The sequence below is a fragment of the Dipodomys spectabilis genome, unplaced genomic scaffold (genome assembly GCF_019054845.1).
Source record: "Dipodomys spectabilis isolate Male_0828 unplaced genomic scaffold, ASM1905484v1 ptg000069l, whole genome shotgun sequence".
Taxonomy (NCBI): Eukaryota; Metazoa; Chordata; class Mammalia; order Rodentia; family Heteromyidae; genus Dipodomys; species Dipodomys spectabilis.
The window spans coordinates 1,302,755-1,329,223 of NW_024870746.1; the positions used below are offsets into that span (position 1 = coordinate 1,302,755).

At 43.1% G+C, this 26,469-nt stretch overlaps 1 protein-coding gene across 1 annotated transcript in view; it reads left to right on the plus strand.

Annotated features, from left to right (window-relative positions):
- Positions 1 to 205: 205 nt before the first annotated feature.
- The window catches only part of F11r (F11 receptor), a 32,954-nt gene continuing 6,690 nt past the window's right edge, over positions 206 to 26,469 (plus strand). The window contains exon 1 of the mRNA XM_042682175.1: positions 206 to 360. Within this exon, the coding sequence (XP_042538109.1) occupies positions 300 to 360 (61 nt within the window). The 5' untranslated portion in view covers positions 206 to 299. The remainder of the gene's footprint in view (positions 361 to 26,469) is intronic.

Consider the following 26,469-nt stretch of genomic DNA (forward strand, 5'->3'; position numbering starts at 1 on the left):
CCTTACGCGACAATCTTCTGGGCCAATCAGAGGCCTGAATCCAGGAAACGCGTTGATCCGACCCAGTGGGGAGTAATGGGAAGGGCTGTACCTGGCTGCGGTGATTCACTCAATTGAAGGGCGGTTCTCTTAACCAATCAGAATGTGCACAGTACAGAGAACTGACCAATCGGACGAAGAAGGAGGGTTTAGGAGGGGCTAGACCTGGAGGCTGGAGTTTTACCCGAGCGCTGCAGGTTGTTAAGCTGTGCTGTCTCCAGGGATCGGGCGGCTGTTTCTTCTGTCGGGATCTGATCGTGATGGGGACTCAGGCGAAAGCCGGGAGGAGTCAGTTGCTTTTCTTCACCTCAGTGATCCTGTGTAAGTTGCCGGAGTTTCAGTGGGTCAGGTAGGAGGTGGGTGGAAGGCGCTCCCCAGGCTCCAGGCCCGCGGGAGGGGAGGAGTCCAAAGTACTACCTGCCTCACCCTCGCAGTCCTTTCCCACCCCTGCCTAGGATTTTTCCTTTCCTTCCCCTCCCCCAGACTTGGAGAGCTGCTGGCTCCCCTTCCCCACGCCATGAATTGCGACCCCTCCCTTTACACCCGGAGCTAACTTTCCTGCGAAAGCGGGCCACCCACTTTTAGCATACACCCCCAAAATAAGTGGGGCGGGCTGGTTCCAGTCCTTCAACTACTGGTGCGAGCGCTGGGACCCGTCCCACGTCTGTCGGCTCAGCCCCCCCTCCACACCACCTGCCCCCCGACATCCACGGACCACCCAGAGGATCCAATCAGAGCCTCTCACCCCTTGGCTTTCCTGGCTCCTGAGGGATTATCGGAGAAAACTGGTGGTGTGTGGGAGATGGTGTGGGGAAATCTTCCCTGGCTTTTGCAGAGTGGGTTCTCTTGCGTCTTTGAATCTCTGAGTTGCCCTGGTTTGCTCTGGGAAAAGTGGCCAGGTGCAGAGTCTGAAGTGGAACGAAACTGGAATTTCAGAATTCCTTTTCTGGAATGACTACCGAGGAGTCCTTAAGAAATGTTGTTGACCCAATGATTCTTCCCTAGGGGAGGATGGGACTTTCCTCAGAGCCAGAGCCCTGCCCTCGCCCTGGCTGGGCATGGGAGTTCTTGTTTCCTCTGTAAACTCCCTTTCGGGTAGAACAATGAGGCTCACTTGCAGGGGCTTGCCTGTGGCTCTAGGTGTGTTTGTGTGGGGCTGAGTGTGGAAGATTGGTTTGGGCTTTCGTCAACCTGTGTCAGCACTTGTATATTTATCTGTCTAACTTTCTGGTGGTTTCATGCTACGTCTGAGTCTGAAGTGTTTGTACGCACACTTAGGTGGATAGTTGTAGCAGAATGTGTTCTATGCGAGTCTGCTTCCCTCCCAGTTTTTATTTTGGGATTCAATCAATATTGGCATCTTATAAAGGCACTTCTTTTTGTGGTGTTTTTGAAATGTAGAAGAAGATTCCTTACACTGTATACCATTCCTTTGACCTTTAACACAAAAACAAACGCGGAGTGGATTAGACCCTAGCAGTTAAAATGCCCTGTATTGTCTAGATAAGGAAGTGGGTCTAAAGAAGGGAAATGACTTTTCCCGGCTGGCAAGAGGGTGGAACCTGGAAACCCGTTTTCTTTGCTTCTGTTTTTTTGATTATCTTTGCTTTCCTCTCTTTTCTCTTTTCTGGGTTTCTACACTTGTATCCAGCTTCTCAGCACAAGAACTATTTGCTTAAGAATCTATTGTTTTGTCATTTAACTTTTTTTCTTTTCCACCAGGTTATGCCTCCTTCCCACTTTTCCTTTTCATTCTATCCATTTACTTTTTTCCTCAGTTTCCCCCCACCCCTTTTTTTTGGTCGGGTGTGGGTCTTGAACTCTGGGCCTGGGTGCTGTCCCTGAGCATTTCAGCTCAAGGCTAGCATTCTACCACTTGAGCCACCGCGCCACTTCCAGCCTTTTCTGTTTATGTGGTGCTGAGGAATCGAACCCAGGGTCTCATGCATGTGGGGCAAGCACTCTATCACCGAGTCACCTTCCCAGCCCTCCCCTTCTTTTCCTACTTTGCCTATTTTACTTCTATCCAGTTCTTAGAAATATTAGTGACATCCTTGGTCATGTTCTGGTTTTGTGTGGTACTCTATCCTCAATTGAGGGGGATCCTGAGGTGATTTTTGCATTAGAGAGGACAGTGGGTCCGAGGAAGTAGCACGTTGGTGCTATAGAGGGCCTTGCAGCTTTTAAATTGTAAATATGAGGGTGGGGAGTGATTTGGTTAGTGCAAATGAGGATGGAAATGGGAGCCAGCCTACCCTATCTGGATTCTCCCTTCTTTGTCTTGTTTATGACTTTGGGCTAGTAGCTCGGTCTATTCATCTATAAAATAGAAGTAATAATACATGTCCTATCCTGGTCATAAGGATCAATGGGGGATAAGAGCTACATTCCATGTTCAGGAAGAGGTTATTTCTGGGTAGGTTTGGATTTTGTGAGGATCAAAGAATGCTGTCCTCAAAAGAGCAGGTCAGAGGAAGCGGGGAGGTTCCAAACGGTGAAAGAGTGGGAGCGCTTTTCTTTTCCTTCCTTATTTCCTTCCTTCCTTCCTTTCTTTCTTTCTATCTATCTTTCTTTTTTTCTTCTCTCTTTCTCCAGTCTTGGGGCTTGAACTCAGGGCCTGGGCACTGTGCTTGCCTTTCTGTGCTCAAGGCTAGTGCTCTCTTACTTGAGCCACAGTGCCACTCCTGGCCTTTTCTATTTATGTGGTACTAAGGAATGGAACCCAGGGCTTCATGCATGCTGGACAAGCACTCTACCACTAAGCCACATTCCTAGCGCAAGGGAGCTCTTTCTTGAGCTTTGAATCTGAAGCATGTACAGGTTGCACCTGCATTCTTCCTTCCCTCCAGGACTGCCCCTCACTGCCATTATTGAGGAAGGGCCCACACCAGACAGGGGGACATAGTGGACAGGGAAGGGGAGCATACTGGGAGAGTTGGGCTTAGGAAAATGAAACTAGTCAGCCATAATAAATCTGTATCTAAGACCCTGTACTGCCAGGCACTGGTGGCTCACACCTGTAATCCTAGCTCTTTATGAGGCTAAGATCTCAAGATTGAGGTTTGAGCCATCCCCAGCAGAAAAGGACATGAGACTCTTTAATTTTAATTAACCAGAAAAGAAAGTATGGCTCAAATGGTAGAGCACCATCCTTGAGTGGAAAAAGCCAAGTGAGAGCACAGTATGGAGAGAGGGAGAGGAAGAGGGAGTGGGAGGGGGAAGAGAGACAGCGGCCGGGGAGGGGGTGTGTGTGTTAGCTTTCAGTGTAACCATAAGGAAGGTGAAAGAAGTTTGGGCCCTGGCTTTTTCACTGCTCCCTTAACTTACCTGTGGGGTTTCTTAGTCTTGAGCAATGGTGTTTCCTGCTGTTTCTGACTCAAGCTCTTTGAAACATTTCTAACGTGGGACTTGTCACCAAAAGGACAGATTGGTGAGTCACCCCTACTTTCCTTCCCAATACTTCCATGAAGAAATTGTTCCCTTGGAGCTAGAAACAAGTGAGTGGCCCCTCTTGAAGGTGGAAATGAGTGCTGATGGGATTCCAGCAGGTTCCTCTTAGCTTTCACCTCATTCTTTAGCTCCTTTGTGACTGGAGGTTTGTCTAGGATCTCCAGCCTAGTTCTTGTTTAGGATAAGGCTGGTGTGATATTTCGTTATTTCGAGAGAGTTAGTAGCAAGAGTTTGAGATTCCGAATCATGTCAAAGGGGCAGAGCATCTCCCTCGCACTGTTCTTGTTATTCCTACTCCGCAGTTTGTGTATCTTTCCAACGTTTTGCTATACAGTTACTGATATATACATATATTTTTTCCTCCCCTCTCTTTTTATACAAAAAGAAACGTGTATATTAGATTGCATCTTATTTTCCTTAACATATCCTGGAGGTTTTTTATGCTGGTCTTTTAGGATTCATGGCTTTGGATTCACTCTTAACAGCCCTTAGTCACTTGGAGTTCAAAGGGGCAACTCCTAGCAAAAGCTGACACCTACCCCTTACCTGAAGATAGACTAAATACTACACTTTCTGTGATAGATTCAGAAATAATAGGGCTTGTTTTTCAATATTAACATGGGGGTGGGTCTCTAAACTCAAAACGGACTTCCTTCTCCCGAGGTTTAGGAAAGACCTAGGTGACCAGGGCAAAGATAAGTTGAGGAAGAACTTTTCTAGCACTGTGAGAGGTTGTGGAAAGCAGTCTGAGTGGCCAAGGTTGTGGTTTTCTAGGCACTGAAAACCAGACTTCATCTGCCTGGGAATTCCCAATAAGCACGGTTTCTGTCTAAAGTCCAGGTGGTGTCATTTGTTTTTCGATGTGGGGGTAGGGCAGGAGGAAGCAGGAAGTTTGATTCTAGCAGGAAGTTTGATTCTTGGTCCCTGGAGTGAGGCCTGGGCAGGAAGTCATGATCTCTTACCTTGCAATGGGAAAATGGGAGAAGGGGGCTGAGGGTGTAGAACTGGAAAGTCTGTTGAGGGAGCAGGATGTAGAGACTACGTGAAAGCCCTCCTGTCCTATTGTATAGCCTTTAATTTACAGGGCTCAGCCAGTTCCATTGCCTGAACTTCGAGTGTAGCCAACACAATGGTGGCTGTTTAAATATGGCCCAGCCTGTTGTTTAGCTCACAGGCACATTCTGTATCTGATCCATTCCATTGCCCAGAAAGTGTCTGCCAACTGTGACTCTTCCCTGGGCCTAACTGCCCTCTGGTCTTTACTAAGACCAGTGAACTCACTATGGGGCGTGGTTTAGTCCACAGATTATGTGGTGGGGAGGAATGGGTGAGCCTGGGCAAACAGGAGCCCTAGGTCCAGGGACTGATAGTATTGTAATGTCACATTCATTTGTTAATGTCTCAAACATTGGCACATTAGTGTTTAGTGTGTTCTAAGCATTGTGCTGGAGGGTTGCAGTGAAAGTCAGCTGTGGTCCAGAAGCTGGGAAGGCCGGAGTATTGGTAATAATAGCATGTAGGTAAACTGGACCTAGGAAGCTAGTGGGTTTGGTTGCTGGAGTGTGTGTGTGTGGGGGGGTTATAAATAGAAGGGGTCTTTCAAGTTTGTACCAGGTGGAAAACCTGGATACCATTCTTAGTGAAAACCAGGAATTTGCCTAGCTGGCTTCCCTTTTCCTTCCTTCTTTTTTTTTTTTTTAAAGAAGTTCAAACTCATAGTGCAGAAGCAACTTAAGGAAAATTCAAATTATTAACAGATATACAGAGAAAACAAAGGGTGGAAGGAAGTAGCTTTTCTATTGTGGGTTGGAACCAAGGCATAGCTATTGGTGGGTTGTGTTCACTGCTAGAGGACTCCAAACCTTTGTGAACCACTACCCCTCCTCCAGTAGTGCCTCAGTATGGGAGGGGGCAGCTCTAGTGAAGCAAGTGCAAGCTAAGATCTGGGGAGATTCAATGCTGTGATTTCTCAGATCCACAAGGAACTCCGGATATGTTCCCTGAGTGGAATGCAGAGCAGAGTGCCAAGGGCAGTCAGGAAAGCACTAAATGAAGCAGGGTGTGGCAGGACACACCTGTAGTCTCAGCAGAGATTGCAGGATTATGACTGCATGGGCAAAAGTTAGTGAGAGAAATTAGCGTATCTTACGTAGTAAGGTGAAGCTTGTGGTCCCTGGTAAGTGGGAAGCATAGTAGATGGATCACAGTGCAGGTCAGCCCTGGCGAAATGCAGGATGCTGTCCAAAGAAATGACTAAGGCAAAAACGGCTGAGGGTGTGGGTGGCTCAAGTGGTAAAAATGCCTGCCTAGCAAGTGCCAGTATTTTCACAAAAAGAAAGGAAGGAAGGAAGGAAACAGAAAGAAGAAAAAGGCACAAAACATTTTGATAGCATACAGGGGAAGAAAGTAACTTTTAAGCTAGACATGGTGGTTCAGACCTGTATCCTAGACCCAGGAGGCTGAGGCAGATGTTCTGAGTTCCAGGCAGCCTGGGCTACATAGTGAGACTCTGTGCAAGAAAGAAAGAAAGAAAGGAAGGGAGGAAGGAAGGAAGAAAGAAAGAAAGAAAAAAAGAAAGAAAGAAAGGGAGGAAGGAAGGAAGGAAGGGAAAGAAGAGAAAGAAGGAAAGAAAGAGAAAGAGAAAGGAAAAGTATTTTAGACACTAATATGAATGTTCTATGTCTATGTTCCTTCTCTTTCGCAGTCACAGGAGCCTAGATTTCTTTTCTTTTCTTTTTTTCAAATTCTTTATTGTGATTAAGTAATTACATAATTTCTCAAATTTCACAATATTGTGGGCTAGTGATGCTTAGTTAAACTCACAAACACATTCTAACTTTCTTTCTTTTTGTTGTAAAAATACCATACAGAGGGGTTACAATTACATGGGCAAGGTAATGAGTACATTCCTTATCAAGCATTGTTGCCTCCTCCTTCGTTTCCCCTTCCCATCCCTTCACATCTCCCCCCCCCCATCCTCCCCCCTCCCTCCGCCCTCTCTCCCCCTCTCCACATTCTAACTTTCAAGGGGAAATCTATTGTGGTCTATAAAGTTTATGAGTTCTATGAGCTTTGACAATACAGTTATTTCTTCCACATCGAGTGATAGGTACATTTCTTTCCTTTTGCTTAGTGTCAACTGTTCCCTCTCTCCCACTCGTTCCCTCCCTCCCATCACTGCCATTGAGTTGCTTAGTTCGTTTTGGTCAATGTCCAGTGCAGCTGGGTCCTGCTATTGTATGTTTTTCCTGATTCCCTCTAGTTCTCTGTCCTCCTCCTAGTTTTCCTCTGGTATGGACATATATACCATATATGTGATTAGCAGCATGGGGTTATTTAGTAGTGATTTGACCAGATGAGTGGAGGTCCTTCGTTTCTCAAGTCTTGTTAACTTTGTCATATCACCTTACGTTTGGATTTAACATCCACTTATCAGGGAGACCATGTGCCGTTTGTCTCTTTGCTCTTGGCTTACCTCACTCAACATCATTTCTTCTAGCTCCATCCATTTCCCTGCAAATGCCATTATTTTGTCATTTCTTTTTTTTTTTTTTTTCGGGGGGGGGGGTCCAGTCGTGGGGCCTGAACTCTGGGCCTGGGCACTGTCCCTCAGCTCTTCAGCTCAAGGCTGGCACTTTACTGCTTGAGCCACAGTGTCACTTCCGGCTTTTTTATTTTTTTGCTTATGTGGTGCTGAGGAATTGAACCCAGGGCCTCATGCATGCAAGGCAAGCACTCTACCACTGAGCCACCTTCCCAGCCCCTATTTTGTCATTCCTAATGGCTGCATAATATTTATTGTGTATAGATACCACAATTTTTGGATTCATTCATCTTTGGTGGGGCATCTGGATTGTTTCCATATCCTGGCTATTGTGAACTGTGCTGCAAAAAACATGGAGGTGCATGTGTCCTTGTATACTGGTTCCTGTTGTTCAAGATAGATGCCTTGGAGTGGTATGGCTGGGTCATAGGGGAGGTCAATATTTAGCTTTCTGAGGACCCTCCAGACTGCTTTCCAAAGTGGTTGTATAAGTGTACATTCCCACCAGCAGTGTAATAGGGTTTCTCTTTCTCCACATCCCCTCCAGCATTTGTCATTGGCTGACTTTAGGATGTGGGTCATTCTGACTAGGGTAAGGTGGTATCTCAGGGTTGTCTGTATTTGCATTTCCTTTACAACCAGGGGTGGTGAATATTTCCTCATGTGTTTCTTTGCCATTTTTATCTCTTCTTCAGAGAAGTCTCTCTTTAGTTCCCTTGCCCATTTAGTAATTGGTTTGTTGGGTTTGGGAGGGATTAGTTTCTTGAGTTCCCTGTATATACTGGATATTAAGCCCTTGTCTGATATATTGCTGGTAAATATTTTTCCCCAGTCAGTTGGCTGTCTTTCTAGCTTGGTTGCTATGTCCTTAGCTGTGCAGAAACTTTTTATGAGCCTGCCTAGATTTCAAGAGGAGGGAACTTAGTCTCCCTCTCAGTTCTAAAGTATATGGGAGGAGAGACATACATAGCTTGACCTGCTCCTCCTTTTCCAGTAGCGATTGGATCCAGGTCCTCGTGGTTTCCAGGCAAGTGTTCTACCATTTGAGCTATTCTCCCAGTCTGATCATGATCATTTTGAAAAATACAATTTGCCACATGTGTTTCATTATTCAAATACATGTTTTACAGGAATTATATTTGTACTGGGGCTTGAACTCAGGGCCTTCATTTGTGCTTGCGAGGCTTCTACCATTTGTGCCTCCAGCCTGCCATTTTGGTTAATTAGAGATATAGTCTTGCTTTTTTTTTTCTTTCCCCAAGCTGGCCTTAATCCACCGTCCTTGGAGCTTAACCTCCAGAGTAGCTAAGATGATAAGTATGAGCTACTGAGGTCCAACTTTGGAAAGTTTTTTTTTCCCCTAGGGCTATCCTTGAACTATGATTCTCTTGGTATCTGCCTCCAAGTAGCTGGGCTTTAATAAAGTGTGTGCCACTATGAATTTTATGGAGCTCATTCTCAGCACAATGAGTCTGAAATAACTATAGTATATTGTTAAAATTGCTCTATTTTATTATGAGTTACTGTTGTGTTTTTTGGTGTTTTTGTTTTTGTTTGTTGAGACAAGGTTGGGTTGTGATCCTCCCTCCTATGCCTCCCAAGTGCTGGGATTAAAGGTGTGCACCACTATTCCTGCCTGTTGTGAACCTTTCATTGTTTTTAATTTATACGTTAAACTTTATCATAGATATACAGAGGAGGAAGCATAGTACCCATAGGGTGGGGTCAATACAGTCTGAGGGTTTGAGCATTCGTGGAACACCTTGGCATCTACCCCCTGAAAATGGGGGAGGGGGTGGACACTATCAACTCTTGAAAATCTGTCCTGTCTCGAGAAAAGATGTGATTTAGCTGTTAATTCCTTGTGGTTATTTATTTTTGCTGGTCATGGGCCTGAACTCTGGGCCTGGGCACTGTCCATCAGCTCTTCAGCTCAAGGCAAACACTCTACTACTTGAGCCAGAGCGCCACTTCCAGCTTTTCTGCTTATGTGGTGCTGAGGAATCGAACCCAGGAGGACCTCATATGCCAGGCAAGCACTCTACTATTGAGCCACTTTCCCAGCCCCCTTGTTATTTTTATTGATTTATTTTTACCATTTTTCCTTCTCTTTTCCCAACTCCTCTTCTACAAACTCCCACCCTCTGTATGGTTCTTTTACATACTTTATTGTTATTCTCAATTAGTATCACTAATCTGTCTTAGGCTCTGGTTTCCTTCTGCCAATTTTCTTCCATCTGTCTGTCTGTCTGTCTGTCTATCTATCTATCTATCTATCTATCTATCTATCTATCTATCTATCTATCTATCATCTATCTGGTTGTGGGGCTTAAACTCAGGGCCTGAGAGCTGTCCCTGAGCTTTTTTGCTCAAGGATAGCACTCTACCACCTTGAGCCACAGTGCCATCTGGTTTTCTGGTGGTTAATTGAAGATAAGAGTTTCATGGACTTTCCTGCCTGGGCTGGCTTTGAACCATGTTCCTCAGATCTTACCCCCCTGAGTAGCTAGGATTACAGGTGTGAGCTGTCAGTACCTGACTTTTTTTTTTGCTTCACATTTGCTACCACTTGAATCATATCTCTAGTCCTTTTTTGCTCTGGTTCATTGTTTTCCCTCATAGGGTCTCATGATTGTGCTTAGGGCCAGCCTTGGACTGTGTTCCTCCTACCTGTGCCTCCCATTAAATCTGGCTTATTTGTTGAAATGAGATCTTGATGAAGATTTCTTTAGGCTTCCTCAATCCTCTATGCTTGGGAGCTTACGGTAGGCCTGTCTAACATCTTGATGATATCATAGTCTCAGTTCTGTCACCTAACTTTACCTTTAAAAGTTTTTTTTTTTTGGTGCCAGTCCTGGGACTTGAATTTAGGGCTTGGGCACTATGTTTTTTTTGCTCAAGGCTAGTCCACCACTTGAGCCACAGCTCCAATTCCAGCTTTTTGGTTGTTATTTGAAGAAAAGAATCTCTTGGATTTGTCTTCTTGGGCTAGCTTTGAACCCTGATCCTTAGATCTCAGCTTCTTGAGTAGCTAGGATTACAGGTATGAGCCACCAGTACCAAGCAGGTAAAATCACATATCTATAGGGATTTAGCAATAGCCTATGAGCAAAGTTTGATGAACTGATCATGGTTCATATTTAACATTCATGTTACGATTCACCTACTCCTGATTACCTCTTGGGAACAAGTAACAGAAGACATTTTGGGAGGATGTTTTCTCCCCAAGGGCCTGAGAATGCTTCCACTTAAAGCTTAAGGCTAAAAAGAGAAAGGCAGTATATGTTATTATTATTGTTTTTGGTATAGTTGTGGTAGTTGATACACACTGGAAATAGGTTAGGTTAGTTACAGTCTTAAACCCTGTCATCTACTAGCTTTGTGAGCTTGAGCAAATCACTAAACATCTGCAACCCAATAACTCACGTAAGATGAGAGCACTATATTTTGCAAAGCTTTAAAGGAGTTACATGACTACAGAAATTGGAGTATCTGGTACCTAGTGAATATTAAAAAATAACGTTAGCTGCCATTGCTCAATGATTTTCTTGGGCATACTCAGTAATGTGTGGTTGGAATTAAGATATGATGAATTAAGGGTGTGGAGTAATAATCTTTGTACTCCTCAAGGCTTATGTTGATCCTTCCATTATACAGAAATGTCATCATGGTCTCTGTTTACTTTTTTTTTTTTTTTATTGTAAAGATACTATACAGAGGGTTACAGTTACACGAGTGAGGTAATGAGTACACTTCCTCTTGAACATTGTTACCCCCTCCACTGTTTTCCCCCTACCATCCCCTCCCCCCTCCCTTCCCGGAGGTTCTTTTTTTTTTTTTTTTTTTTTGATTGTGATTAAGTGATTACATAATTTCAAAGTTACAAGTTCATTCTAACTTTCCTGGAGCAAATTGTCTATCACAGTCTGTAATATATAACAGCGTTCACATGTTATACCATATTTGTGATCAGCAGCATGGGGATATTTAGTAGTGGTTCAACCAGATGAGCGGGAGTTCTTTGTTTCTTAAGTCCTGTTAGTTTTGTCGTATCACCTAACATTTTGGATTTAGCATCCACTTATCAGGGAGACCATGTATCTGTTTACTTTTTTGTGTATGCTGGTAGTGGAGCTTGAACTCAGGGCCTAGCTGCTTATTACTTAGCTTCTTTACTTAAGGCTGGTACTCTACTACTTGAGCCAAACCTCCACTTCCAGCTGTTTGCTGGTTAATTGGAGATAAGAGTCCAACACCAAGCCTTTTGTTGTTGTTGTTGTTATAATTGGATTTGAGCTGAGGGCCTTGCCCTTACTCATCTGATTTCCAGGGTTTGAACTGGCTTGCTTGTTCTGATCTGCCTCTTGAGCCACACTGTTATTCTAGCTTTTTGCTGGCTAATTGGAGAGATGGAGTCTAGTATACTTTTCTGCTCAAGATGGCTTACAGGTCGGAGTCACTGGTGCCTGGCTGTGCCTGGACTTTGATCTGCTTGTTTTAGGCTTCCTGTCATAGCGAGGGTGACAGGTGTTTCTTCGGCTGAGATGGAGTCTCATGGGCTTTTCTGTATAGCTTAGCCTCCTGTTCTTAGCTCCCAAGTAGCCGGGATTACAAGTATAAGCCATCAGTTTATATTTGTAGTCAGCTTTTTTTTTTTTTTTTTGTCAGTTTGTGGGGCTTGAACTCTGGGCCTGGGCACTGTCCCTCAGCTCTTCAGCTCAAGGCTAGTACTCTACCACTTGAACCACAGCTCCACTTTTGGCTTTTTCTACTTGTGTGATGCTGAAGAATAGAACCCAGGGTCTCATGCATGCAAGGCAAGCACTCTACTACTGAGCCACCTTCCTAGCCCTGCTCCTAAGTTTTGCTACCATTTTTGAACTTGCTTTAGAAGACCTGGTACTTCTTGCCCATTTGCCCTTTTCCTTCCTTCCTTCCTTCCTTCCTTCCTTCCTTCCTTCCTTCCTTCCTTCCTTCCTTCCTTCCTTCCTTCCTTCCTTCTTTCTTTCTTTCTTCCTTCCTTCCTTCCTTCCTTCTTTCCTTTCTTCCTTCCTTCCTTCCTTTTTTTTTTTGTCGGTTGTGGGCTTGAACTCTGGGCTTGGGCGCTGTCCTTGCACTCTTCAGCGCAAGGCCGGCGCTCTACCACTTGAGACACAGCCACTTCTGGTTTTCTAGTGGTTTATTGGAGATAAGAGTCTCACGAACTGTCCTGCCCAGGCTGGCTTTGAACCTTGATCCTCAGATTTCAGCTTCCCAAGTAACCGGCTGGGATTATTGGCATGAACTGTTGCCAACTGTTGCCTAGCCTTTTTTTTGACTTTTGACCCTGTTTCCTCTCCCAGAGATCTGTAAGTATTTGTGCACAATCATCCTGCATGCAGAAAACCAGCCTTAGCCTTGAACATGTAACACCTACAGGCAGGGTTTTGGAGCAGAGATCAGCCTCGAGCAAAATAACAAGTGGGAATTGCCATGCACAGAAAACTTTGCTTTATTTATTTTTTTGGTATATAGTTTTTATTGTAAAGATACTGTACAGAGGGGCTACAGTTACATGAGTAAGGTAATGAGTACATTTCCTATTGAGCAGAACTTTGTTTTAAAGCAAGCAAATTTAAAAGCAATTAGAAAATGTTATAAAACTAAGTTTGAAAGGGTTAATAGAATGGAGCCTTTTATTTATGAATTTATTTATTTTTGGTCAGTCATGGGGCTTAAATTTAGGGGGCCTGGGTGCTGTCTCTGAGCTCTTTTGCTCAAGGTTAGTGCTCTACCATTTGAGCCACAGTCCCTCTTCTGGTTTTCTGGTGGTTAATGGGATAAAAGAGTTTCACAGACTTTACTGCCCAGGCTGTATTCAAATTGTGATCCTCAGGTCTCAGCCTCCAGTAGCTAAGATGACAGATGTGAGTCACCAGTGCCTGGCTCTTAATATATATATATATATATATATATTTTCTGCAAATAAACTTTGAACACTTAAAAAAAAGATGCTGCAGGGGGAAAAAAGATACTGGAACTGGGTACTGGTGGTTCTTGCCTGCAACATAGCTACTAAAGAGGCTGAGATCTGAGGATTATAGTTTGAAGACAGTTGGAGCAGGAAAGCCCACACAACTCTTATTGCCAATTAACTACCCAAAAAGCCAGAAGTGTAGCTGTGGCTTAAATGGTGGAATGCTAGCTAGCCTTGAGCAAAAAAGCTCAAGGACAGGCCCAAGCCCTGAATCCAGGTTTTGTACCTACACACGGTCTCTCTTTCTCTGCTACTATTAGAACTTTTAAGGAAATTGGGCTTTAAATCAAGATTTTTTTTTTCTGCATTGGATCATGCCTCATCTGGCAGTTTAAAAATTGAGTGTATCTTTGTTGGATAAACCTTACCAAGTAGATAGTCTATGGGCTGGGAAGGTGGCTCAGTGGTAGAGCACTTGCCTTGCATTGCATGCCTGAGGCCCTGGGTTCAATTCCTCAGCACCACATAAGAAAAAAGCCGGAAGTGGCACTGTGGCTCAAGTGGTAGAGGGCGAGCCTTGAGCTGAAGAGCTGAGGGACAGCGCCCAGGCCCAGAGTTCAGGCCCCACGACCGGACCCAAAAAAAAAAAAAATAGATAGTCTACTGTGATCTGATTTATTAATATTCTACATGGATCAGCAAACTTTTTGCATGTCAGCTTGTACTAATTATGCTAAGGGTTGAGTACTTAGAATAATAAATAACACATGATTTCTGTTCCCTGGAGGTTTTCTGTCTGGTAGGGGAGACATAGGTATTTACAATGATGTCATTGTAATGTGGGAAGTGCTTTCACAGTGTTTTGCATGGGATAATGAAAGCCTGGGAAAGGACCTTAAGCTGTCTGGGTGAGGATTGGAGTGTGGTAGTTCATTTCCTGGAAAATAATTCAGATGAAAAGTCACCAGCCTAATAAACAGAGGAAGAGTATGCTCTACCACAGAAATAACACAACTAAGGCTGACATTGTGAAATTGCTGGGCAGTGCAAGTACTTTTGTATTTTGTAATGTAAATTGCGACAGTGGACTGGGTGAGAAGATTGTAAGTTTATCACAGGGCCAGCTAGCATCAGAACTTTCTTAGCTTATTGGAAATTTTTTTTTTTTTGTTGTTGTTGTTTTTTTTGGGTCCGGTCGTGTGGCCTGAACTCTGGGCCTGGGCGCTGTCCCTCAGCTCTTCAGCTCAAGGCTAGCAGTCTACCACTTGAGCCACAGCACCACTTCCGGCTTTTTTCTTTTTGCTTATGTGGTACTGAGGAATTGAACCCAGGGCCTCAGGCATGCAAGGCAAGCGCTCTACCACTGAGCCACCTTCCCAGCCCATGGAAATTTTTTTTTTTTAAATTTAGAGAAATGTGGAATCATCAACAGCTTGGAATAGGTCAGATTTTTTTCTTTTTGTAAGTCGTGAGCTTAAACTCTGGGCTTGGGCACTGTCCTTGTGCTCTTCAGCTCAAGATGAGTGCTCTACCGCTTAAGCCACAGCTCCACTTCCAGGTTTTTAGTGGTTTATTGGAGTTAAGAGTCTCACGGACTTTCCTGCCTAGGCGTCCTTTGAACCGCGATCCTCAGACCTCAGCATCCTGAGTAGCTAGGATTACAGGTGTGAGCCACTGGCACCTGGCAATAGGTCAGATTTTTTGTAAGGATTTTAGAGTGGCAAAAGATTCTGCAGTCAGACTGTATTGGTTTGAATCTTTACCAAGTCACTATTTGTCATTCAGCAGGTGTTTTAACTGCTGTCTGCTTCAGCAGTTAAGAAAATGGGGGTGGCTGGGCATGGTGGCTCATGTCTGTAATCCTGGCTACTCTGGAGCCTAAGATCTGAGGATTGTAGTTTGAAGTCAGCCAAGTTAGAAATGACCCTGAGACTTTTTTTTCCCCCTTTTGGTTGTTGGACTTGAACTCAGGGCCTGGGCTCTTTTGCTCAAGGCTCTACCAATTTGAGCCACAGACCCAATTCTGGTTTTTGTGTGGTTAATTGGAGATAAGTCTCACAGGGATTTTTCTGCCTGGCTGGCTCCGAACCAAAATCCTCAGATTTTAGCCTCCTGAGAAGCTAGGATTACATGTGTGAGCCACCAGTGCCTGGCAGTGAGACTCTTTTTTTTTTTTTGGGTCCGGTTGTGGGGCCTGAACTCTGGGCCTGGGCGCTGTCCCTCAGCTCTTCAGCTCAAGGCTAGCGCTCTACCATTTGAGCCACAGCGCCACTTCCGGCTTTTTTCTTTTTGCTTATGTGGTGCTGAGGAATCGAACCCAGGGCCTCGAGCATGCAAGGCAAGCGCTCTACCACTGAGCCACCTTCCCAGCCCAAATGAGACTCTTTTTATCTCCAAATAACCAGCAAAAAGCCAGAAGTGGAGTGCAAGACGTCCCCACCTGGTCCCCCCCCCCCCCCCAAAATAGAAATAATCCAATTAGCGTAGTCATTATCAAGAAAACAAAAATAACAGATACTGGCAAGGATGCAGCCAAAAAGGAACCCTAATACACTGTTGATGGGAATGTGAACTTGTTCAACCACTCTGGAGAGCAGTGTGGAGGTTCCTCAAAAAAAATTAAATGTAGCGGGCTGGGAATGTAGCTTAGTGGTAGAGTGCTTGCATAGTATGTATGAGACTCTGGGTTCGATTCAGTACCACGTAAAAATAAAAAGCCAGAAGTGGTGCTGTGGCTCAAGTGGTAGAGTGTTTGCCTTGAGCAAAAAAAGCTCAGGGACAGTGCCTAGACCCTGAGTTCAAGCTCCAGGACTGGCAAAAAGAAAAAGAAAAAAGAAAGAGAAAGAAAGACAGAAAGAAAGACAGAAAGGAAGGAAGGAAGGAAGGAAGGCTTTCTGAAAGAGGCTAAAATGGTTGTGTGTTCCATTTCATATTGTGTTCATGACCCTGTTGATTACCCAATATTCATACTCTCTTCCTTTCATTCAAAACTTCTCACTGCTGGGTGCTGCTGGCTCACAATTGTAATCCTAGCTACTCAGGAGGTTGAGATCTAAGTACCATGGTTCCAAGCCCACTCAGGTAACAAAGTCTGTGAGACTCATCTCCAGTTAACCAACAAAAAGCTGGAAGTAGTGGTAGAGGTCTACAGTGAAAAAGCTAAGGGACAGAGCCCAGGCCCTGATTTCAAGCCCTGGTATATGCATGCATTTGCATACATGTATGTGCATGAATACACACACATTTAATAAGTGAAGCCTATAAGTGAATGGAAAAGATGAAATTATCTTTTTTTTTTATTTTTGGTCCGGTCGTGGGGCCTGAACTCTGGGCCTGGGCACTGTCCCTCAGCTCTTCAGCTCAAGGCTAGCGCTCTACCACTTGAGCCACAGCGCCTACCTCCATCTTTTTTCTTTTTGCTTATGTGGTGCTGAGGAATCGAACCCAGGGCCTTAAGCATGCAAGGCAAGTGCTCTACCACTGAGCCACCTTCCCAGCCCTGAAATTATCTTTTATTTTGGTTTAACATGTATATGTGTATGTGTATGGCATTTGTATATGACAAATCTATATGACATTTGTATGTGTATGTATAATATGACAAATATAGGTCTGGGTTCACCACAAGGGGACATGATAAGACTAGGGAAAATACATAAAATCAGTGAGGAGAATGGGCAGGGAAACGGTCTCCTCAGATATAAATGGTTTTCCAGGAAGGAGAGTCACTCACTTTCCATAAACCATAGAATCATAAAGCTTCTAGAGAAACTCAGCCTTCCTAAGGCAGTTACAATGTCAGGGGAGGGGCAGTTTGGTGGGCTGGAGTGATTAAATGACTCAGATATTATTTATTATTTATGTAGACATCTTATTGAAGGGCTAGAAGTCTGTCTGGCCTAAGTGGTAGAGTCCATACCTAACAAGCTATAGTGCTTGTTAGTAGTAATGCCAACAACAAAAAAAAGTTGTTAAAGAAAACTTCAAAGTAAAAAAGAAATGTATACAGAAAGACCTAGAGGTAGTTGATGGCTTACACCTGTAATCCTAGCTACTCAGGAGGTCGAGATCTGAGGATCCTGTTTCAAGCCAGTTGTGTGAAAAAATTTGTGACTCTTATCTTCAATTAACCAGCAAAAAAGCTGGGAAGTGGAGCTGTGGCTCACGTGATAGAGCACCAACCTTGAGCAAGAAAGAGTGCAAGGCCCTGAGTTCAAGCCCCTGTACTGACACAGTAAAAGAAAATATAATACATATTTGGTGCTGTATAATGCATATTGGTCAGGCTGTTCTGAGCATTTTATTTGTATTAGTTTGTTTAACCCTCACTTTGATGTAGAAATGGATATCATCTTTAGGTGGACAAACTGGGTTTAAAGTGGCTAAATGGCCTGTCTGGGGGTGACACAGAGCTGGGATCTGGGTTTAGGCACTCTGGTTCTAGAAGTATGTTTAGGGATGAGAAGCGGAAGGTTGTCCAGGATGGCTGTGGTGGTGAATAGGAGGCAGGCTTGATAGTCCCAGGGTGCTTTTAGCATTGGTCCTGGTGGGCCACAGCAGACAGGAAGTCTTGCCTCAGGTGGAGGTGGGTGGACAATGAGGTGAAGGTCCTTGTATTTTTTATAGGATGCCAGAGTAGGTTAGGTAATGGCAGTTGGGGTTAGTAAGAAGAGGAATGTGTCTGTCAGCTAGTTCTAATTCCTGAATGTGTTTTACTTTTGATGATCTCAGAAGACTAAAAAAAGAACTTTAGACAAAGTCAGGAGAAATAGAGGACTAACCATAAAATTTATACATTGTGATTTATGAGTGCGTACTCTAGAAGCTAGTTCTTAGTTTAATTAGATGTTGCTCATTATTTGGGTGATGTCACAGGCTGGGTTCTTAGGAAGCTTACTCGGAGATATCAATTACTGTACAAGACATTTATTAGGCAGTACTCTCAGCTGCACCTTTGGAAGGGAGAAGAGGAAAACAAGAGTGGGCAGAGGGAGAGACGTAGATGCACTGTAGTCCCAAATGGGGCCTCAGTTTATTACCCCACAAGGTGTTCTGGAGAGGACCAACAGAATTGTCCCAGGCTGGCAGACACAGCTGGGTCTTTCCAGTTCACCTCTCCCACCATAGGTAGAACATTGAGTTCTGGCTGCACCAGTAGACAATAAAGTTCTGCCTCTCCTCACTGAGGCCCATAGCTGGGAACCTTCTTTTGGCAATGATCCTAGCCATTGGGGCAGGAAGTCTTTCATTCCTAAAGAGAGGTCTGCTTCAAGTATCATAGTGCACACAAGATACAAATTGCAAAAAGTGTGTGTGTGTGCGTGTACGTGTGTACAGACATACGTATGTTCGTGTTCTAGGGCTTGAACTCAGTGCCTAAGTGCTGTCCCTTAGCTTTTTCACTCAAGGCTGATGTTCTGCCACTTGAGCCACACCTCCATTTCTGGCTTTTTGCTGGTTAATTGGAGATAAGAGTCTTCCAGGTTATTTTGGATTTGTTTGTCCTGGCTGGCTTTGAACCAGGATCCTCAGATCTCAGCCTCTTGAAAGAAAAGAAAAAGGATTTAGGAGTCTGTATACCAGTTCAGCTTAGCCTGTTCCTTTCTATGAAATCTGAGGCCAGTCAATCACTTAACCTTTGAGAAGTTAATTTTCTTATCTATAAAGTAAATGAGAGGGCTGAGAATGTGGCTTAGTGGTAGAGTGCTTGCCTAGCATACACGAAGCCCTGGGTTTGATTCCTCAGTATCACATACGCAGAAAAACCCGGAAGTGGCACTGTGACTCAAGTAGTAGAGTGCTAGCCTTGAGCAAAAGAAGCTTGGGGATAGTGCCCAGACCCCAAGTTCAAGCCCCAAAGCTGACAAAAAGAATAAACATTAAAGTGAGAGAGATAATTCATACTGTTCTATCAGTTTGAAATAAAATGTACATAAAAATCCTGTACTTGCGGGCTGGGAAGGTGGCTCAGTGGTAGAGTGCTTGCCTTACATGCATAAGGCCCTGGGTTCGATTCCTCAGCACCACATAAGCAAAAAGAAAAAAGCCGGAAGTGGCGCTGTGGCTCAAGTGGTAGAGTGCTAGCCTTGAGCTGAAGAGCTGAGGGACAGCGCCCAGGCCCAGAGTCCAGAGTTCAGGCCGTACGACCAGACCCTCCCCCCCCCCCCCCCCCCAAAAAAAAAAAATCCTGTACTTGCCAGGCACCACTGGCTCATGCCTGTAATCCTAGCTACTCAGGAGGTTGAGGTCTGAGGATTATGGTTCAAAGCCAGCCCTGGTAGAAAAGTTCACGTGGGACTCTTTATCTACAATTAACCACTCAAAAGCCAGAAAGTGGTGCTGTGGCTCAAAGTGGTAAACTTTGAGTAAAAGAGCTCAGGGATAGTGCCCAGGCCCTGAGTTCCAGCTCCATGACAAACCAAAAGAAAAAAATGATGTACTCATTTGGACTAATTCACAGTGTTATATAAAATAACACAAATAAATGTATATAAAGGTACTCTTTAAACAGTAGTGCCAAGAGGGGTGGGGAGGAAAACTAAAAGACTTTGGAGACCATTCACATCACATTTCAAATGAAGAAGAGCCACAGGGCCCCTAACAACTACATTCAGTTATATAAGCATCAAAATAAAGGAAAGTGTACTTGAATTTAGCAGATGTGCTTGCATTACACATCTTTATGCATCTATTTAAATCTACAATTAAAATCATACTTCATAAATGTGAGCTAAATTTGAGACACTTTTAAGTGTAGATTTAAATCGTGTGTGTGTGTGTGTGTGTGTGTGTGTGTGTGTGTGTGTGTACCAGAGTGTGTGTGTGTGTGTGTGTGTGTGTGTGTGTGTGTGTGTGTGTGTGTGTGTGTGTGTGTACCAGAGCCTGAACTCAGTGCCCTGAATTCTCACTCAATTTTCTTGTTGATAGCTGGCGCTCATTCTACTACTTGAGTCTAGCATTTTTCTGGTTAATTAAAGATGGAATCTTTCAGACTTTTCTGCTTGGTCTGGCTTCCAGCCTCAGTCCTCTGGGTCTTAGCCTCCTGACTAGCTAGGATTACAAGCATGAACCTCTTGTGCCTGACTAGTACTGGGATTTTGAACCTTCGGGCCTTCAGCTTGTTAGTGGCACTCTGCCACTTTAGCCACACCTATAGCCCTGTTTTTCTTTAGGTTATTACTGTATTATCTTTTAATCTTTGGTGATTTTTTCCCTGGGGCCTGGTCTGCACAATGATCCTCTTATTTTAGTCTCCTGTGCTCATTCATAGCTGGGACCACAGCACGGCTCCCAGCTAACTACCTGGACACTGGTCTTGAGCTGTGATCCTCTAGATCTCTGCTTCCTTTATCTGTGATTACAAGTGTGAGCCATGGTGCTGACTTCTATCACTAGTTTTAACTGGCAGATTTGGGCCTCTTTTACTTCGGTGATGTATCATTCTTTCTGTCTTGCGCCCTGCTCCCATTACTTGTTTGGCCTTCTGATTTTCACTGTTTGCCCCCATCCTATATCACCTTCTTTCTCCATTTGAAAGGTAGAAGATTCCAATGGGATGATCCAAGCCCCAGCTCAGAGCCAGCTATGGGATCTTAAGCATGGTTCTTTTTTTTTTTTTGGGGGGGGTCCGATAGTGGGGCCTGAACTCTGGGCCTGGGCGCTGTCCCTCAGCTTTTCAGCTCAAGGCTAGCACTCTACCACTTGAGCCACAGCGCCACTTCCGGCTTTTTTTCTTTTTGCTTATGTGGTGCTGAGGAATCGAACCCAGGGCCTCAGGCAAGCGCTCTACCACTGAGCCACCTTCCCAGCCCTTAAGCATGGTTCTTTACTTCCTGTATTTTCAGTTCCTTGTGTGACATTAGGATAATAATACTTGTCCTGCTGATATTCATGCTTGTTCCAAGGATCAAAAAAATGTAATGTATGTGAAAATACTTTAAAGAGTACCAAATGTTCCACAAATGTCAAGAATTATTATTATTCTCATTACAGGTCCTCCCCTCCCCTCCTCACCTTGCCATCAGCTTGTTGGCTTCCTTCCAGGACTGTCTTGACTAGAAGCTTTCTCAAAACCGTTCAGTGTCTTTCTGGAAGCTGCCCTTGAATAACAGGAATTTAATTCGATTACTGAAGCTATAGTGGAAACAATGCAAAATGAAAGAATGCAAATTTGAAAGCAATGTCTTGTTTCCATCGATAGTAGTATATTGGCCTGCCATACTATTATAAAATACTTTTTAATTTTAATTTTTATTGTGAAGGTGATGTACAGAGGGGTTAAGTTACATAGGTCAGGCAATGAGTACATTTCTTTTTGAATAGTGGCACCGCTTCCCTCCTTTTCTCCCAGTTTTTTCCTTCCTGATCTCATTCTCCCCCAAGTTGTATAGTTCATTTTCTTTTTTTTTTTTTTTTTTTTTTTTAGTAGTTTAATTAGTTTTATTAGGGGCCAAAGTCATACTATGGAAAATACCATTCTGAAAACACTTCAGAGGGATAAGGATTGCCCATTTTCATACTTTTCTTATGATCTTTTTTTTTTTTTGTTTTTTTGCCTTTCTATTTTTTTTTTTTTTTTTTTTATTTTATTTTTTTATTGTAAAGCTACTATACAGAGGGTCACAGTTACATGAGTGAGGTTATGAGTACACTTCCTCTTGAACATTGTTACCCCCTCCATTGTTTTCCCCCTACCATCCCCTCCCTCCCTCCCTTCCCCGAGGTTCTTTTTTTTTTTTTTTTTTTTTTGATTGTGATTAAATGATTACATAATTTCAAAGTCACAAGTTCATTCTAACTTCCCTGGAGCAAATTGTCTACCACAGTCTGTAATATATAACAGTGTTCACATGTTATATACCATATTTGTGATCAGCAGCATGAGGATATTTAGTAGTGGTTCAACCAGATGAGCGGGAGTTCTTTGTTTCTTAAGTCCTGTTAGTTTTGTCGTATCACTAACCTTTTGGATTTAGCATCCACTTATGAGGGAGACCATGTACCGTTTGTCTCTTCGTTCTTGGCTTACCTCGCTCAACATGATTCCTTCTAGCTCCATCCATTTCCCTGCAAATGCCATTATTTTGTCATTTCTAATGGCTGCATAATATTCCATTGTGTATAGATACCACAATTTTTGGATCCATTCATCTGTGGTGGGGCACCTAGGTTGTTTCCATATCCTAGCTATTGCGAACAGTGCTGCAATAAACATGGAGGTGCACGTGTCCTTGTATATTGGTTCCTGTTGTTCAGGGTAGATGCCTAGAAGTGGTATGACTGGGTCGTAAGGGAGGTCAATCTTTAGCTTTCTAAGGACCCTCCAGACTGCTTTCCAAAGTGGTTGTATAAGTGTACATTCCCACCAGCAGTGTAATAGGGTTCCTCTTTCTCCACATCCCCTCCAGCATTTGTCGTTGGCTGATTTGTGGATGTGGGACATTCTGACTGGGGTAAGGTGGTATCTCAGGGTTGTCTTTATTTGCATTTCCTTCACCACCAGGGATGATGAACATTTCCTCATGTGTTTCTTTGCCATTTTTATTTCTTCATTTGAGAAGTCCCTCTTTAGTTCCCTTGCCCATTTAGTAATTGGTTTGTTAGGTTTGGGAGGGATTAGTTTCTTGAGTTCCCTGTATATACAGGATGTTAACCCCTTGTCTGATATATTGCTGGTAAATATTTTTTCCCAATTAGTTGGTTGTCTTTCTAGCTTAGTTGCGATAGATTTAGCTGTGCAGAAGCTTTTTATTTTAAGGTAGTCCCATTTGTCGAGTCTCTCTCCAACTTGTTGTGACCCTGGGACTCTGTTCAGGAAGTTCCTTCCTGTGCCTATTAGTTCAAGTGTCTCTCCTACTCTGTCCTGCAGTAGTTTCAGAGATTCAGGTTTAATGTTAAGGTCTTTAATCCATTTTGAGTTGATGTTGGTGCATGGTGATAGGCTGGGGTCCACTTTTAGTTTTCTGCATGTGGCTGCCCAGTTTTCCCAGCACCAGCGGTTGAAGAGGCTGTGTTTCTTCCATTGTATGTCTTTGGCTCCTTTGTCGAATATCAGCTGGCTGTAGGCCTGTGGATTTATATCTGGATCTTCTATTCTGTTCCATTGGTCTTCGGGTCTGTTTTTGTGCCAGTACCATGCTGTCTTTGTGATTATAGCTCTGTAGTAGAGTTTGAAGTTCGGCATGGATAGCCCTCCCATATTGTCTTTATCCCCTAGAATTGTTTTGGCTATTCTAGGTCTTTTGTTGTTCCATATAAATTTTTGGACTGTTTTCTGTATTTCAGTGATGTACGTCATTGGGATTTTAATAGGAATTGCATTGAATTTGTATATTAATTTTGGAAGTATCACCATCTTTACTATATTAAGTCGGCCTATCCAGGAGCATGGGAGGTCTTTCCATTTCCTAGTGTCTTCTGCAATTTCTTTCTTTAACTTTTTATAGTTCTCATTAAATAGTTCTTTTACATCTTTGGTTAGGTTAATTCCTAAATATTTTATTTTTTGGGAGGTTATTGTGAATGGGGTTGCTCCCTTTATTTCCCTCTCTTCCTGTGCGTTATCAGTGTATAGGAAGGCAACTGATTTTTGTGGGTTTATTTTGTATCCTGCTATTTTGCCGAAGTGACTTATGATTTCTAAAAGTTTGGGGATGGAGTTTTTGGGATCGTGGAGGTATAGTATCATGTCGTCTGCAAAAAGGGATAGTTTCACTTCTTCTTTCCCTATGCGGATCCCTTTAATGTCTTTTTCTTGCCTTATTGCCCTGGCTAAGGGTTCTAGGACTATGTTGAAGAGGAGTGGAGACAGTGGACATCCTTGCCTTGTTCCTGTTTTTAGGAGGATTGGTTGTAGCTTTTCCCCATTAAGTATAATATTGGCTGTTGGTCTGTCATAAATGGCTTTTATTGTTTTTAGAAATGTTCCTTCTATTCCTATTTTCTCCAGAGCTTTTAGCATGAATGAATGTTGAATTTTATCAAAGGCCTTTTCTGCATCTGTGGCGATAATCATGTGATTCTTGACCTTGGCTCTGTTGATATGCTGGATTACATTTATTGACTTACGTATGTTAAACCATCCCTGTGTCTCTGGGATGAAGCCTACCTGATCATAGTGTATTATTTTTTTTATGTGTTTCTGGATTCTGTTAGCTAGAATCTTGTTAAGGATCTTTGCATCTGTGTTCATCAAGGAGATTGGCCTGTAATTCTCCTTTTTGGTTGGGTCTTTGCCTGGTTTGGGGATGAGTGTGATATTGGCTTCGTAGAATGAGTTTGGGATAGCTCCCTCCTTCTCTGTTTCTCTGAAGAGCTTGAGGAGTATGGGTATTAGTTCTTCTTTAAAGGTCTTATAGAATTCTGCTGTGAATCCATCTGGTCCTGGGCTTTTTTTTGTTGGAAGACTTTTGATAGCTTCCTGTATCTCATTATAGGATATTGGCTTATTTAATTGGTTAACTTCTTCTTTGCTCAGTTTGGGTAACTTGTATTTCTCTAAAAATGCATCCATTTCCGCCAGATTTTCTTCCTTTAGAGAGTATAGCTTTTGAAAGTAGTCTGTTAGAATTGTTTGGATATCTTGGGTACGTGTTGTGATGTTTCCCGTGGCATCCCTAATCCTATTAATATGGGTTTCCTCTCTTCTTTTTTTAATTAATCTTGCCAACGGGCCATCAATTTTGTTTATTTTTTCAAAGAACCAGCTTTTTGTTTGGTTTATTTTGGTTATGGTTTTCTGATTTTCTAATTGGTTAATCTCTGCTCTCAATTTGGTTATCTGGCTTCGTCTAGTAGCTTTAGGTCCCATTTTTTCTTGTTTTTCTAGCTGTTTTAGTTGCAACATGAGATTATTTACTTGGTCTGTCTCCATTCTCTTGATGTGGGCACTGAGGGCAATAAATTTGCCCCTCAGGACTGCTTTTGCTGTGTCCCACAAGTTTCTTTGTGAGGTGTTTTCATTTTCATTGAGTTCTAGGAAATGCTTTATTTCTTCTCTGATCTCTTCTGTTACCCAGGCCTTGTTAAGGAGTGTGCTGTTCAATTTCCATGTATTAGAGAAATTTCTGCGGTATGCTTTGTTATTGAGAGCTAGCTTGATTCCACTGTGGTCAGATAGGATACAGGGGATTATGTCGATCCCTTTGTATTTGCTTAAGTTCCTTGAATGAACTATGATATGGTCTATTTTGGAGAAAGTTCCATGAGCTGCTGAGAAGAATGTGTACTGTGTTGTTTTAGGGTGAAATACTCGGTAGATGTCAGTTAATTCCGCTTGAAGTATGGCCTCACTTAATTCGGTAGCTTCTTTGCCAATCCTCTGGTTGGTAGACCTGTCCTTTGGTGAGAGTGGCGTGTTAAAGTCTCCTAGTATTATCGTATTGGGATCTATTTTATTCTGTAAGTTTGAGAGCATTTGTTTAACATATCTGGGTGCACCGATATTTGGGGCATATAAGTTGATGATGGTTATATCCTCCTCTTGGATTGTTCCCTTTATTAATATGTAATGTCCGTCCTTGTCTTTCTGTACTGATTTTAATGAAAAGTTTATTTTGTCAGATATCAGGATAGCTACACCTGCTTTCTTATTGGGGGAATTTGATTGGTAGATCCTTTTCCACCCCTTCACTCTGAGTTTGTTTGTATGTTTGGCTGAGAGGTGGGTCTCCTGAAGGCAACAGATGGATGGGTCTTGTTTTCTGATCCAGTCCTCAGTTCGTTTTCTTTTAATTGGCGAATTCAGCCCATTTATATTAAGAGAAAGTATAGAGAGATGCATTGTTGTCCCTGCCATTCCGTTTTCCTAAGTTTTTCTTCTTTCCTTTCCTCCTGTGCTTGCTCAGTTAGACTTTGAGTAATGCCTGTTTGGGGCAGGTCCCAGTTCCTGGTTGCTTTCTTCAGGTTGTGTCCCCCCTCTTAGAATTCTTTGTAATGCTGGCTTAATGTTTATGTATTCATTTAGTTTTTCTTTGCTATTAAAAGTTTTCAGTTCTCCATCGAATGTGAATGCTAGCTTTGCCGGGTATATCAGTCTGGGTTGGCAGTTATTGGCTCTCAGGGCTCGTATGGTGCTTTCCCAGGCTTTTCTTGCATTCATTGTTTGTGTGGAGAGATCTGCAGTGATTCTAATTTTTTTCCCGTTGTAGTATAGCTCCTTCTTCATTTTTGCTGCATGCAGGATTGTTTCCTTATTATTCAGATCCATCATTGTTACTATTATGTGCCTAGAAGTGTTTCTCCTGGGATCTTGCTTGTTGGGTGTTCGATAAGCTTTTGTGATGTAGTTAAGATGGTCGTTTTTGAGGTGGGGAAAATTTTCATTGACTATCTTGTTAAATAGGTGTTGCATTCCCTTGCTCTGGAATTCCTCACCTTCGTCCACTCCGATTATGCGAAGGTTAAATTTTTTAGCATTATCTGCTTGCTCTTGAATTTCCCTTTGGTTTAATTTGAGTGATTTTTCCATATCTGTCACTTT